The sequence below is a fragment of the Balaenoptera acutorostrata genome, chromosome 1 (genome assembly GCF_949987535.1).
Source record: "Balaenoptera acutorostrata chromosome 1, mBalAcu1.1, whole genome shotgun sequence".
In the NCBI taxonomy this organism is placed as follows: Eukaryota; Metazoa; Chordata; class Mammalia; order Artiodactyla; family Balaenopteridae; genus Balaenoptera; species Balaenoptera acutorostrata.
This window is the reverse complement of record NC_080064.1, coordinates 112,090,920-112,106,651: the sequence shown is the minus strand read 5'-3', so window position 1 is coordinate 112,106,651 and position 15,732 is coordinate 112,090,920. Positions and strand designations below refer to the sequence as shown.

The 15,732-nt window shown below is 39.7% G+C and overlaps 2 protein-coding genes across 2 annotated transcripts; both read left to right on the top strand.

Moving 5' to 3' along the window:
• Positions 1-1,979: 1,979 nt before the first annotated feature.
• On the top strand, positions 1,980-2,195 carry LOC130707744 (small proline-rich protein 2E-like). The gene has a single exon (XM_057544582.1). It carries the CDS (start codon positions 1,980-1,982, stop codon positions 2,193-2,195), a length of 216 nt encoding a protein of 71 aa, XP_057400565.1.
• A 12,785-nt stretch (positions 2,196-14,980) lies between these two features.
• On the top strand, positions 14,981-15,196 carry LOC130707749 (small proline-rich protein 2E-like). The gene has a single exon (XM_057544602.1). It carries the CDS (start codon positions 14,981-14,983, stop codon positions 15,194-15,196), a length of 216 nt encoding a protein of 71 aa, XP_057400585.1.
• The last annotated feature ends 536 nt before the right edge of the window (positions 15,197-15,732 follow it).

Genomic DNA, 15,732 nt, shown 5'->3' with positions numbered 1-15,732 from the left:
TATTTGACATATGTTTCACTGTGACCAAAATGGAAAATGTAAAAACTAAGTTAAAATTATAATAAAATTGTTATTAATGATTGAAAAATTGTATACGAATGGCAATGAACTTCAGTGACTGCATTTTTAATAAAGTGAGTTCAACTTCCTCTTAAATTTATCCCTAGATTTGCTGTGAAACAACATGTGTTTAAATAATTCATAAATATTAAATACATATAAAATTAGTTATTTGAATGGCATTGCATATTGGGATTCCCAATAATTTCAAAGGGATAGGAAGTCAGAAGATTTGAACGATCCTCTGGGGTTTCTTAAAGGTGAAGCAATCCAAAGAGGTTAGTTGGGAGAAATTAGGCAGGAGCAGGTGTTATATCACTTTTGGGCGGTATGAGCAAAAAGCTTGATTTCTGTTGAAAGTCTAGGGTCTGAGCTGCCAGCTCCTCTTAGTTATGGTAGCTCAGGTTATGCTCTTAGTGAATTCCTTTTGGCCTGAAGTAAAACAGTTTTATAAAGGTCACAGGAATCTAACTGCTGGAGGTTCATTATTTGAGGGAGCAAAGCAGTGAAAGGAGGACCCTAGAGGTCACCACTTTACTGAACGTGTCTAAGTATCATGATGGGACATCATCTGAGATGATCTGCTAACTTCCCTCAGTCCATTTTAGAAGAGGAGAAGAGACTTTGCTTGGCAAGCCATGAATAAATGGGAAATGCATTGTAAGAAAAACTTGATGTAAAGAGAAAGGTGTCACCACGTAGCCAGACATTTTTGAAACCAGTATGGGCATCAAAATGGTCACCAGATCAAGTGCAACTAGGAAGGCAGTTTTAGAAGTCAAGGAAGGTGAAAGATAGAAAAGGGTCATCTTCCCCAATAAAGAAAGGGAAATTTTGATTACAAGTTAGAGAACCTCCCAAATCCCCCCACTGCTATAAACCACAGAAACGGAGAGTTAAGGCAGGGACTCTGTGATTCATGAGAACGTAATCCATTGAGGAGATCCTGGAGCAGGACATTTCTTGTTTTCAGAGTCATTGCCAAGCCAGTTATGGATGGATTTGCATTTTGGTTGGGAAATGATTGGACCAGGCCAGTTTTGGCAGCTCCCCTTCCTCCTAGGTGGGACAGCAAGCCCCAATGAATAGGTCCTCTGCTGCATCACAGCCATCCTCCTGCTACTGTAGTCCCAATTGAATTTGGAGAACATGGTGAATAGGATTCTTTAGTTCAAATTTGTTCTTCAGCTTCTGAATGTAGCATTTATCCTGGAGACAGCAAATTTGATGGGTGCAAAGTTACCATATCATGGGTTTAATGCTCCTTATTGGATGGGAACTTGCAATTTGGGCACAAAGTTATATTGTATTTATTAGATTTCTGATACCTTGTTTGAATTCTTGTATTGAAGAAGAAATTAATAGGAAATTTTGACATGAAAGATAAAGAATAAAGTATTTTCCCTTTCCTGTGCCTTTTTGGTGTCCCTCTGCTGTGATGTTAGGGGCATTTATCTTAGAAGGTGTGAGGTCCTTCAGTTCTTCCTGATTGCCCTTTGCTCTATATATGTCATTCTGTTGGTACCTCATGAGAGAAGATGATGATAACAATTGCTTGTGAGCTTGCCCAGGATTTTAGAACTTGTGTTGGCCTTTTTTGAAGATGTTGTTTTCATGAAAAAAAAAAAAAGAAATTAAAGTAAAAACACCTGCTTGTTTCTTTCAAATAAAGATATTTTCTTTGGAAAAGTTGTGTGAGAAAAGAAAAGTTTTTCTCTGGGGTGATGTATCGATTTGCTAAAGAGCAAGAGAGAAGTCAGAAATTTATTAAAAGGTATTAAAGATATCAAAGCCCATGCTTAGAGATTGCCGAGATAGTATCTGTTGTTATTACACAAGCTTTTCCACTCCTCTCTGTAAGAATTCCTTCTTGTGAACACGGTCATATACTTTCTTTCAGATATTAAGACTCCAGAAAGATGTCTTCTGAACAGCAGCAGTGCACGCAGCCTTGCCAGCCACCTCCAGTGTGCCCACCTAAGGGCCCTGATCCTTGCTCACCTCCCAAGTGTCCAGAACCTTGCCCACGTATAAAGTGCCCTGAGCCATGCCCACCTCAGCAGTGCCAGCAGAAATGCCCTCCTGTGCCACCTCCCCAACAATGCCAGCAGAAGTGCCCACCCAAGAACAAGTAACAGCTTCAGCGTTTATATGGATCAGGAAAGGATAAGGACAATTGGCTCACCGAGTTCCACAGCTCCACCTTCATCTTCTCTTTAAAGCCTATCATGGATACAGAAGAAGCTTCTCCACCCTTCAGCCTGCAGTATGCGTGCGGTGATTCCTGTCCGTCAGAGGTTTCCTATCTGAGGCTGCGTTATACCGCTTCCCTCTGAGACGTACCCGAGAAAGCACCACAGAGCCTCAGAAGGAAGAGCAGCAGCTCTCCTCCTGGGCGCCCTCTGAGGAATCTGATGATGTCTTCTGTGTCTGTCTGTCACCTGGACAGGGGTTCCTACCAGCTGAGCATTTGTTCCTTATCCTCCACGTCTTGAATAAAATACAATTCTTTTGTTTGATGGTAAAAATATTTTCTTTCTTTTACAACCTGCTTTTTGCTATACCATATCATAATTTTGGTTGATTTCTATCCTTCTTTGACCCCACGTTTCAGGCTCTCACAAGAAGTTTCATCTGAATTTTGAGTCCTATCGATGATTATTTCTGTATAATTTCAAATCCAGGTTATTATTATTATTTTTTTTTACATATTGGTTGATTGATTTGAGGAACAAATTGTTTAACTCCTCAGGATTTGAATCCCTTATTAAAATGTAGGGAAAATCACATTTAGAGTGCCCACTTTCTTATGCTTAGAAATTAAATGAATCTGTGTAATTCAGTTAGCACAATGATGGACACATAATTAGCATTTTGTGAGGTGGCCCATCATCACTGTCTGCTTCATCATCACCATCACCACCATCACCACCATCACCGCCACCGCCATGTTTGCTCCAGCAGGAAAGTGGCTCAGACATACCTAGTACAGAAAACAGGGAGATTCTTAAACTCTATTACCCTTTCATATTCTGTGTTCATTTTCCTTTCCAATTTAACTGTATTTTTAAAAAACATCTTTATTGGAATATAATTGTTCTGCACTGGTGTGCTAATTTCTGCTTTATAACAAAGTGAATCAGCCATACATATACATATATCCCTATATCTGCTCCCTTTTGCATCTCCCTTCCTATCCCATACCTCTATGTGGTCACAAAGCACCGAGCTGATCTCCTTGTGCTATGTGGATGCTTCCCACTAGCTATTGATTTTACATTTGGTAGAGTATATATGTCCATGACACTCTCTCACTTCGTCCCAGCTTACCCTTCTCCCTTCCCGTGTCCTCAAGTCCATTCACTATGCCTGTGTCTTTAATCCTGTCCTTCCCCTAGGTTCTTCACAATTTTTTTTTTTTTACATTCCATATATATATTATCATACGATATTTGTTTTTCTCTTTCTGACTTCCTTCACTCTGTATGACAGACCTCAGGTCCATCCACCTAATTACAAAAAACTCAATATCTTTTCCTTTTATGACTGAGTAATATTCCATTGTATATATGCACCACATTTTCTTTATCCATTCATCTGTCGATAGACACTTAGGTTGTTTCCATGTCCTGGCTATTGTAAATAGAGCTGCGATGAAGATTGTGGTACATGACTATTTTTGAATTATGGTTTTGTCAGGGTATATGCCGAGTAGTGGGATTGCTTGCCCATATGGTAGCTCTATTTTTAGTATTTAAGGAACCTGTACACTGTTCTCCATAGCGGCTGTATGAATTTACATTCCCACCAAGAGTGCAACAGAGTTCCCGTTTCTCCACACCCTCTTCAGCATTTGTTATTTGTAGATTTTTGATGATGGCCATACTGACCAGTGTGAAGTGATACCTCATTATAGTTTTGATTTGCATTTCTCTAATGATTAGTGAGGTTGAGCAGGCTTTTATGTGTTTGATTTCAATCTGTATATCTTTTTTTGAGAAATGTCTATTGAAGTCTTCTGTCCATTTTTGGATTGGTTTGTTTGTTTTTTTGATAATGAGCTGCATGTGCTGCTTGTAAATTTTGGAGACTAATCTGCTGTCAGTTGCTTCGTTTACAAATATTTCCTCCCATTCTGAGGGTTGTCTTTTCGTCTTGTTTATGGTTTGTTTGTTGTGCAAAAGCTTTTAAGTTTCATTTGGTCCCATTTGTTTATTTTTCTTTTTATTTCCGTTTCCCCAGGAGGTGGGTCAAAAAGGATCTTGCTGTGATTCTTTTCGTAGAGTGTACTGCCATTGTTTTCCTCTAAGAGTTTGATAGTGTCTGGCCTTACATGGAAGTCTTTAATCCATTTTGAGTTTATTTTTGTGTATGGTGTTAAGGAGTGTTGTAATTTCACTCTTTTACATGTAGTTGTCCAGTTTTCCCAGCACGACTTATTGAAGAGGCTGTCTTTTCTCCATTGTATATTCTTGCCTCCTTTATCAAAAATGAGACCATATGTATGTGGGTTTATCTCTGGGCTTTCTGTCCTGTTCCATTGATCTATATTTCTCTTTTTGTTCCAGTACCATACTGTCTTGATTACTGTAGCTTTGTAGTATAGTCTGAAGTCCAGGAGCCTGATTCTTTCAGCTCCATTTTCTTTCTCAAGTTTGCTTTTGCTATTTGGGGTCTTTTTTGTTTCCATAGAAATTGTGAAAGTTTTTGTTCTAGTTCTGTGAAAAGTGGCATTGGTACTTAGATCAGTGTTGCATTGGATCTGTAGATTGCTTTGGGTAGTATAGTGATTTTCACAATGTTGAATTTTTAAAAATATGAAAGTACTAATCACTAAATGCATTGACATGAAAATGTACAAAATTGGACAGTTAGGAGTACATGTTGGGGAGCAAAGGGTAATATGGCAGGTTGAGGGGACTGGAGGGTTGAAGGAGAAGACAGAAAATGAGCATGAAAATACATTTTTAAAATTACTGTCTTTTAAAGACCTAAAACACATCTGGACAGAGTAGAAGAAAGAAAAGAGATCAGCCCTAAGTTTGTAGGTCACCTAGATTTCAGACCTTTAGTGCTCTGATCCTCTCTCCCCTCCCCAAACCTACTCTCAGTCACTTACACGTGATGGTGTGAGTCTTAAATGGTATCTTCCATTTCTTTCTGGTTTCACACAATTTAAATCTGATATTTATTGTTGGAATAAAAAGTATTTATTTTCCTGATAAAGGAATTTTAAGCATATGACAGCAGTCTAGGGGAGTGTTGGGGTCAGGTGATATGGGACATCCTGATTCTATTAAAAATGTGTTACCACGTTCTACAGTAACATAAAGCCAGTGTTGAAAACTTTTCCTAAATGAGACAGGGCTGCTCACCAGCCATGACCCATAAAGAAAAGTTTCAGTGCCCAAGGGGACAGAGGATAGTACAGGTCCTGGACTGAAAAGGCAGAAATGAAATCTTTTGCCAGGATTGGAGAACATACTAGGGCATTGTTTCTTGAACTTCAGTTATTCCCTAAAGGCTCATTATAGTTGTTATAATTACACATCACAAGTATCATGTAATATTGATAATTTGTACTTTAAATTCACTTTAAACTAACTTTTTGAATTTTTAATTTAGTTGGCCATAAGGAGTCAAGTGCATGAAATGGCAGAAGAAATATTCAATTTACATATATGTATGTATATATGCATATATATATGAATAGAGAGAGAGAGACACACACACACACACACAGCAAGAGAGAGAAAGAGAGAAGAGACAGAGAAAGAGACAAATATAGAGAGAGAGATTAGGAAGGCTGGAAAGTCCAAAATATGCCGGGCCAACCCTAGCTGGAAGGCCATCAGGCAGGGGAATTGTCTCTTACCTGGATGGGGGAGGGGTCAGGCTTTTGTTCTATTCAACAGACTATATGAGGCCTACCCACTTACAGAGGGCAAACTCCTTTACTCAGGGCACTGATTTAAATATCACTCTCATCTAAAAGCATCCTTAGAGAAAAAGCCCGAAAAAAGATTGACCAAATATTTGAGCAACCTGTTCCAGTCAAGTTGACCCATAAAAAAATATCAAAAATTCCTTCCAGCACATGGACAAACTGTATAAAGAAAGTAGAGCAGGAAATAGGTTAATTTCATGTATATTCCACTGTGATCAATATGGAAGAATCTACAGATAGGTTAAAATTATAGTAAAATTATTATTAACCATTAAGAAGTAGTGTATGAATGGCAATTAACATCAACGACCGAATTATTAATAAAGTGATTTCAACTATCTCTTGAATTTACCCCTAGATTTGATGTGAATCAATGTGCTTAAATAATTCATAAATAATAAATAGATTTAAAACTCGTTATTTGAATGGCATTGCCTATTAGATAGGGTTTTCCAATGATTTCGAAGAGACAGGAAGCCAGAAAATTTAAACACTCGTCTGAGCTTTCTTCAAAAGTTGAAGAATCCAAAGAGGTCCTTTGGGGGAAATTAGGTAGGAGCAAGTGGGATGTCACGTTTGGGAGGTATGAGTAAAAGGCTTGGTTTCTATTGTAAGTCTAGGTTCTGATCTGCCAGCTGATTGGAATTATGGTAGGTGATGCTACGCTGCTAGTGAATTCCTTGTGGCCGGAAGTGAAACAGATTTATAAAGTTCGTAGGAATCTGACTGTTGGATGTTCTTAACCTGAAGGAACAAAGCAGTGAAAGGAGGGCCCTAGAGGTCACCACTTTACTAAACGTATCTAAGTATCATGATGGGAAGTCATCTGAGATCATCTGCAAACATCTCTCAGTCCATTTTAGAAGAGGAGAAGAGATATCACTTAGCAAGCCGTGGATCAAGGCGAAATGTATTGTAAGAAGGACTTGAGGTAAAGGGAAAGGTGTCACCAGGTAGCCAGGCCATTTTCAAACCAGTATGTACAACAAAATGGCCACCAGATCAAGTGCAACTAGGCAGGCAGTTTTAGAAGTCAAAGAAGGTGACAGATAGAAAAGGGTCATCTTCCCCAATCAAGAAAGGGAACACTTGCCTACAAGTTAGAGAACCCCTGAAATTCTCCCACTGCCATAAACCACTGAAACGGAGAGCTAAGGCAGGGACTCTGTGAGTCATGAGAACATAATCTAGTGAGGAGATCCTGGCGCAGGACATTTCCTGTTTTCAGAGTCCCTGCCAAGCCAGTTATGGATAGATTTGCATTTGGGTTGGGAAATGACTGCACGAGGCTAGTTTGGACAGCTCCGCTTCCCCTTGGGTGGGGCAGCAAGCCCCAATAAAAAGGTCCTCTGCTGCACGACAGCTATCCTCCTGCTACTCGAGTTCCGATTGACTTTGGAGAACCTGGTGAGTCTGATTCTTCCGTTCAACTTTGTTCTCGGGCCCCCGAATGTTGAGTTTATGCTGGAGACAGCAAATTTGATGGGTCCAAAGTTATGATCATGGGTATAATGCTACTTAGTGGATGGGAACTTGGAATATGGGCACAATGTTATATTGTATTTACTAGATTTCTAATATCTAGTTTGAATTCCTCTATTGAAAAAGAAATTAATAGGAAATTTTGACATGAAGGGATAAAGAGCAAAGGGGTTACCTTTTTCTATACCTTTTCCTTGGACCTCTGCTGTGATTTCAGAGACATTTATCTTAGAAGGTGTGAGGCTCTTACATTCATCCTGATTGCCGTTTGCTCTGTACAAAGTCATCCTGTCGGGTCCTCATGAGAGAAAATGGTGATAGGAATTGCTTGTGAGCTTGCCCAGAAGTTTAGAACTTTTGATAGCCTTTTAAAAATATGTTGTTTCCATAAAAAATAAAAAGAAAGAGAAATAAAACTGAAACCATCGCTTGTTTCTTCAAAACAAAGTTATTGTCTTTGGAAAAGTTGTATGAGAAAAGAAAGTTTTCTCTGGGCTGATGAATAGATTTGCTAAAGAATGAGAGAGGTGTCAGAAATTCATTAAAAGGTATTAAAGCGATTAAAACACATGCTTTGAGGTTGGAGAGATATTGTCTGTTTGTGTTACACAAGCTTTTGCTCTTCTCTATGTAGGGATTCCTTATTGTGAACATGGTCATATACTTTCTTTCAGATATTAAAACTGCAGAAAGATGTCTTCTCAAGAGCAGCAGTGCAAGCAGAAGTGCAAGACAACTCCAGTGTGCGTAACTAAGTGCCCTGATCCTTGCTCACCTAAGAAGGATTCAGACCCTTGCCCACCTCAGCCGTGCCAGCAGAAATATCCTCCTGGGACACCTATCCAGCAATGCCAGCAGAAGTGCCCACCCAAGGAAAAGTAACAGCTTCAGCTTTTATCTGCATCTGGAAAGGATAAGGGCAATCGGCTGACCTAGTTCCACAGCTCCACCTTCATCTTGTCTTCAAAGCCTATCATGGATACAGAAGAAGCTTTCCACCCTTCAGCCTGCAGTATGCGTGTGGTGATTCCTGACGGTCAGAGGTTTCCTATCTGAGTCTGCTATGCCGCTTCCCTCTGGAGGTACCTGAGAAAGCACCACAGAGCCTCCGGAGGAAAAGCAGCAGCTCTCCTCCTGGGGGCCCTCTGAGGATTCTCTCGCTGTCTTCTGTGTCTGTCTGTCACCTGGGCAGCGGTTTCTACCAGATGAGCAATTGTTACTTATCCTCCATTTCCTGAATAAAATACATTTCTTCTTGTGATGGTAAAAGCATTTTCATTCTTTTAAAACCTGCTTTTAGCAATATTATATCATAATTTTGGTTGATTTCTATCCTTCTTCGATCTCAATTTTCAGGCTCTCACAGTCAGTGTTATCTGAATTTAGAGTTATATAGATGATCGTTTGTATATAATTTCAAATCCAGGTTATTTTCTTAATTATTGCTTGATTGATTTGAGGAACAAACTGTTTAACTCCTCAGATGTTCAATCCCTCTACTAAAATGTGGTGAAAACCACATTTACAGTGCCTACTTGCTTAGGCATAAAATTTACATGAATGTGTGTAATTCAGTTGGCACAATGCCGGGCACATAATTGGCATTTGAGAGGTGGCCGATCATCATTGTCTCTGTCATCATCACCGTCACCACCATCACCACCACCACCATGTTTGCTCCGGCAGGAAAGAGGCTCAGACATACCTAGTACAGCACAGAAAGAGATTCTTAAACTATATTACACTTTCATATTGTGTGTTCCTTTTTTATTCCAACTTAACTGTATTTATAATCTGATATGACACATTAAATGCTTTGGGAAATATTGGGATATTGTGCATAAAATTATAGTAGTTCTGAAAACATGGGTAGTACAAATAATGGGAAGTTTAAAGTGTCCTTACCAGGCAAAGCGCTGCCTGCTCTCCATGTGCACAACATGCTCTTCTTACTGTGAAACTCAACAACCTCAGGGTCCTATTATAATTTTTCGCCTCTGAAGTTACTTTCTTGATTGATTTGACCCCACCTTTGAGGTCCACCGGGGTTTCCAATGTTTATCTAGATTTACAAAATGACTGTTGCTATGCAGCTTGTTTTCTAAGTGCTTAGCTTAGTGGTCCAGTAAGCTGTGAATAGGGATGTGTTCTTTAAGCATATCTCTTCTTGTGGTTCTAGAAGTAAAAGAGTCCAAGATGCCAGAACTGCAGAAGAAAAAGATCCCCAGATTACTGCCCAAAGCTCATCAGAGTATTACATGAGTGAGAAATCAACACTGATATTTGGGAGTTGTCTCTACTTTAGTTAGTGTTATTTGACCTGACAGAGAATTTAGTTCTGTGAGGTGTGATGCTCCTGTAGAAATCTTAAAATTAGGGCATTGGCTTAAGAGTCTGGAGGTATTTGGCAAGGAATCTGATATTGGAAGCCATAAATGTGGTGATACATTTTATTCAATGGCAAAATGTTTGCAGTAATGGTTGTCCATGGTAGCCTGAGAGGCAGACTAAATGTTGGTCACTTGTTGACTTGACCAGGGTATGTCAATAGACATATGTTCAGGAAAAACTTTCTAGTTGGCAGGTCGGAAATTTAAAAAAATAAAAAGGAAAAAATACAGCCCAGATATTCAAAAGCTTGTTGAATTAGGAAACACAACACTTGTAAGCCCTAAAGAGTAAGAGATGAGATTAGAAGTGTTTTTTAGAAAAATAATTAATTAATTAATTAATTTTTGGCTCTGTTGGGTCTTTGTTTCTGTGTGAGGGCTTTCTCTAGTTGCGGCAAGCAGGGGCCACTCTTCCTCACGGTGCGTGGGCCTTTCCCTCCCATGGACTCTCTTGTTGCAGAGCACAGGCTCCAGTCGCGCAGGCTCAGCAGTAGTGGTTCACGGGCCTAGGTGCTCCGCGGCATGTGGGATCATCCCAAACCAGGGCTCAAACCCGTGTCCCCTGCATTAGCAGGCAGATTCTCAACCACTGTGCCACCGGGGAAGCCCTAGAAGTGGTTTTGAACTTGAAGCCCAATTTCAGTTGACTGTAACAATAGAGAAAAGATACAAAAGTTGTAGTCTTTCCACCTGTGTGCCAGGGAGCCTCATGGTAATTGTATTATGTTCAGGGATCAAGGCAGCAATTTAATCAGGCCAGAAAATTACTTCCAGAAAAGGACCTGAGTGAGGTCTCTAGCACATAGTAATGACGGGAGGAACGAATGATGTCAGGTGCCTACTAAGTGTTTGAGGGAATTGACAACTAAATAAACTATATGCCAAAACGAAAAAGACTGATTTTTCAAGAATTGTAATGACTTTCCAGCCCTCCTTTCCCCACTTTCCACCCTACCTACTTCAGATGTGGTCAGTACAGGTGATTAAAAGTGAATATCCACTATGAGGTGGATACAGGGCCCCAGAGAATAATGGATAAGGGAAGCTCTCTCAGAGAATAGTATCAGAGCCTAAGAGAGGCAAGGAGGAGAAGGAACACAGAGCTTCTCAAACGTTGTTACTCTTTTGTATGATGGTTATTCTTTCATCTTTCCCCTCCAGTTTTATTGAGGTATAATTGATTAAATTGTACACATTACGGTGTATAATGTGACAATTTGACATATGCGTACTTTGTGCAGTGATTTACACCATAAGTTACATAATATATTAATTACTTCAACAGTAGCCATTTAACTGTGTGTATGGCTGAGTGTTTGCGTGTGTGTGTGTGTGTGTGTGTGTGTGTGCTTTTGTGTTTGGTGAGAATGCTTAAGGTCTACTTTCTCAGCAAGTTTCAAGTACACAACACAGTGTTAATATCAAGACTCACCATGCTGTACCTCAGACTCCCAGAGCTTATTCATCGTATGACTACAGACTTGTACCCTTTGCCCAACATCTCCATTTTTCCCGCATCCCCCAGGCCCTGCTGACCACCATTCTACTGTCTGTTTCTGTGACATCCCTGACTTTGGCTACATAATCCTAAATAAACATTGGCTCAAAGAAGAAATAACAAATACATATAAAATACTTTGTGATGAATGAAAATGAAAAGAAAACATAGACGAACTTTAAGGATAAATGTAACGCAGTGCATAGAGAGCAACTTACGGCTGGAGGCATGTGTTTTACAGAAGATAAAAGATCTCAAATCAGTAACCTGAGAGACATGTAGGCATGTGTGTGGGTTTATGAAAATTGAAAACTCCTAACACTAAAAACAGCAAAATATAAGCAGTGATTATTTTTGGCCGTTTAATAAACATGCTTATTTTTGAACAGCTTTATGTTTTCCCCATTATATTATATGAGGTAATATTTTTATGACAATTTATCATAATATTTAAAAAATATGTAGTAGTCACTGAAGATGTGGCTGAGATGGAGGGAAAGGTTATGTCTTGGCCTTCTCGTGCATGCCCAACTGGTGACTCTTTCACAGGTTTCAGGTGTCTCCTCTTTCTCTTCCTCTCCTCCTCATTGTCCTCGTCTTCCTCCTTTCCCGTTATAAAACCACATTCCTGAAAATCTTCCTGATTATTTGGCCAAGACAAGTTACTAGGCCACTTCTTCCTCCTGACTGCAGGAAGAATTATGAAAGATATTAAAGGACTATTACTAAATGCATGGGCAACATTTCAAAGTACTAAATTGAACAGTTAAGGTGTATATATTGGGCAGTGAAGGTAATATGGCCGGTGGAGGTTTCCGGAGAGTTGAAGAAGAAGACAGAGAATAAACGGTGGAAAAAAATTTTTTCTATTACTGTCTTCAAAGCCATAAAGCATGTTTGGAAAGAGCAGAAGAAAGCAAGTATATCAGATGAGCCCTAAGTCCATATTTCATCTAGATTTCAGACCTTAGTGCTCTGATCTTCTCTCCCCTCCCAACCGCACTCTCAATCACTTATATGTGATGCTGTGAGTCTTACATGGGATCTTATATCTATTTTTGTTTTCACAGAATTGAAATCTGATATTTACTTATGGAATACAACAGTTTTATTTCCTGATAAAGGAATTTTAAGCACACGAGAGCAGTCTAGGGAAGCATATATGCACATATATACATATAGAAATATGTTACAGAATGAGAGAGATGGGGGTGGGAGAGAGAGAGAGAGAGAGAGAGAGAGAGAGAGAGAGAGAGAGAGAGAGAGAGATTACAAAGTTTGGTAAACTCAAAACCTGCAGAGCTGAAACGCTGCTGGAAGTCGATCCGACAGGGGAATTATCTTTTACCTGGGTGAAGTTCAGTCTTGTTCTAGTCTGGCCATCAGTGGATTGGATGAGGACTTCCCACCTTATAGAGGGCAACCACCTTTACTCAGGTCACTGCAGGTCACTGATTTAAAAAATACTCTCATCCAAAAGAATCTGTACAGGAGCACCCAGAATAATGTTTGACCAGATAACCAGGGACCCTGTGCCACTGAAGCTGACCCATAAATTAACCATCAAAACTTCCTTCCAGCACAGTAACAAATTGTATGAAGAAAATAGAGCAGGAAATAGGTTTATTTGACATATGTTTCACTGTGACCAAAATGGAAAATGTAAAAACTAAGTTAAAATTATAATAAAATTGTTATTAATGATTGAAAAATTGTATATGAATGGCAATGAACTTCAGTGACTGCATTTTTAATAAAGTGAGTTCAACTTCCTCTTAAATTTATCCCTAGATTTGCTGTGAAACAACATGTGTTTAAATAATTCATAAATATTAAATACATATAAAATTAGTTATTTGAATGGCATTGCATATTGGGATTCCCAATAATTTCAAAGGGATAGGAAGTCAGAAGATTTGAACGATCCTCTGGGGTTTCTTAAAGGTGAAGCAATCCAAAGAGGTTAGTTGGGAGAAATTAGGCAGGAGCAGGTGTTATATCACTTTTGGGCGGTATGAGCAAAAAGCTTGATTTCTGTTGAAAGTCTAGGGTCTGAGCTGCCAGCTCCTCTTAGTTATGGTAGCTCAGGTTATGCTCTTAGTGAATTCCTTTTGGCCTGAAGTAAAACAGTTTTATAAAGGTCACAGGAATCTAACTGCTGGAGGTTCATTATTTGAGGGAGCAAAGCAGTGAAAGGAGGACCCTAGAGGTCACCACTTTACTGAACGTGTCTAAGTATCATGATGGGACATCATCTGAGATGATCTGCTAACTTCCCTCAGTCCATTTTAGAAGAGGAGAAGAGACTTTGCTTGGCAAGCCATGAATAAATGGGAAATGCATTGTAAGAAAAACTTGATGTAAAGAGAAAGGTGTCACCACGTAGCCAGACATTTTTGAAACCAGTATGGGCATCAAAATGGTCACCAGATCAAGTGCAACTAGGAAGGCAGTTTTAGAAGTCAAGGAAGGTGAAAGATAGAAAAGGGTCATCTTCCCCAATAAAGAAAGGGAAATTTTGATTACAAGTTAGAGAACCTCCCAAATCCCCCCACTGCTATAAACCACAGAAACGGAGAGTTAAGGCAGGGACTCTGTGATTCATGAGAACGTAATCCATTGAGGAGATCCTGGAGCAGGACATTTCTTGTTTTCAGAGTCATTGCCAAGCCAGTTATGGATGGATTTGCATTTTGGTTGGGAAATGATTGGACCAGGCCAGTTTTGGCAGCTCCCCTTCCTCCTAGGTGGGACAGCAAGCCCCAATGAATAGGTCCTCTGCTGCATCACAGCCATCCTCCTGCTACTGTAGTCCCAATTGAATTTGGAGAACATGGTGAATAGGATTCTTTAGTTCAAATTTGTTCTTCAGCTTCTGAATGTAGCATTTATCCTGGAGACAGCAAATTTGATGGGTGCAAAGTTACCATATCATGGGTTTAATGCTCCTTATTGGATGGGAACTTGCAATTTGGGCACAAAGTTATATTGTATTTATTAGATTTCTGATACCTTGTTTGAATTCTTGTATTGAAGAAGAAATTAATAGGAAATTTTGACATGAAAGATAAAGAATAAAGTATTTTCCCTTTCCTGTGCCTTTTTGGTGTCCCTCTGCTGTGATGTTAGGGGCATTTATCTTAGAAGGTGTGAGGTCCTTCAGTTCTTCCTGATTGCCCTTTGCTCTATATATGTCATTCTGTTGGTACCTCATGAGAGAAGATGATGATAACAATTGCTTGTGAGCTTGCCCAGGATTTTAGAACTTGTGTTGGCCTTTTTTGAAGATGTTGTTTTCATGAAAAAAAAAAAAAGAAATTAAAGTAAAAACACCTGCTTGTTTCTTTCAAATAAAGATATTTTCTTTGGAAAAGTTGTGTGAGAAAAGAAAAGTTTTTCTCTGGGGTGATGTATCGATTTGCTAAAGAGCAAGAGAGAAGTCAGAAATTTATTAAAAGGTATTAAAGATATCAAAGCCCATGCTTAGAGATTGCCGAGATAGTATCTGTTGTTATTACACAAGCTTTTCCACTCCTCTCTGTAAGAATTCCTTCTTGTGAACACGGTCATATACTTTCTTTCAGATATTAAGACTCCAGAAAGATGTCTTCTGAACAGCAGCAGTGCACGCAGCCTTGCCAGCCACCTCCAGTGTGCCCACCTAAGGGCCCTGATCCTTGCTCACCTCCCAAGTGTCCAGAACCTTGCCCACGTATAAAGTGCCCTGAGCCATGCCCACCTCAGCAGTGCCAGCAGAAATGCCCTCCTGTGCCACCTCCCCAACAATGCCAGCAGAAGTGCCCACCCAAGAACAAGTAACAGCTTCAGCGTTTATATGGATCAGGAAAGGATAAGGACAATTGGCTCACCGAGTTCCACAGCTCCACCTTCATCTTCTCTTTAAAGCCTATCATGGATACAGAAGAAGCTTCTCCACCCTTCAGCCTGCAGTATGCGTGCGGTGATTCCTGTCCGTCAGAGGTTTCCTATCTGAGGCTGCGTTATACCGCTTCCCTCTGAGACGTACCCGAGAAAGCACCACAGAGCCTCAGAAGGAAGAGCAGCAGCTCTCCTCCTGGGCGCCCTCTGAGGAATCTGATGATGTCTTCTGTGTCTGTCTGTCACCTGGACAGGGGTTCCTACCAGCTGAGCATTTGTTCCTTATCCTCCACGTCTTGAATAAAATACAATTCTTTTGTTTGATGGTAAAAATATTTTCTTTCTTTTACAACCTGCTTTTTGCTATACCATATCATAATTTTGGTTGATTTCTATCCTTCTTTGACCCCACGTTTCAGGCTCTCACAAGAAGTTTCATCTGAATTTTGAGTCCTATCGATGATTATTTCTGTATA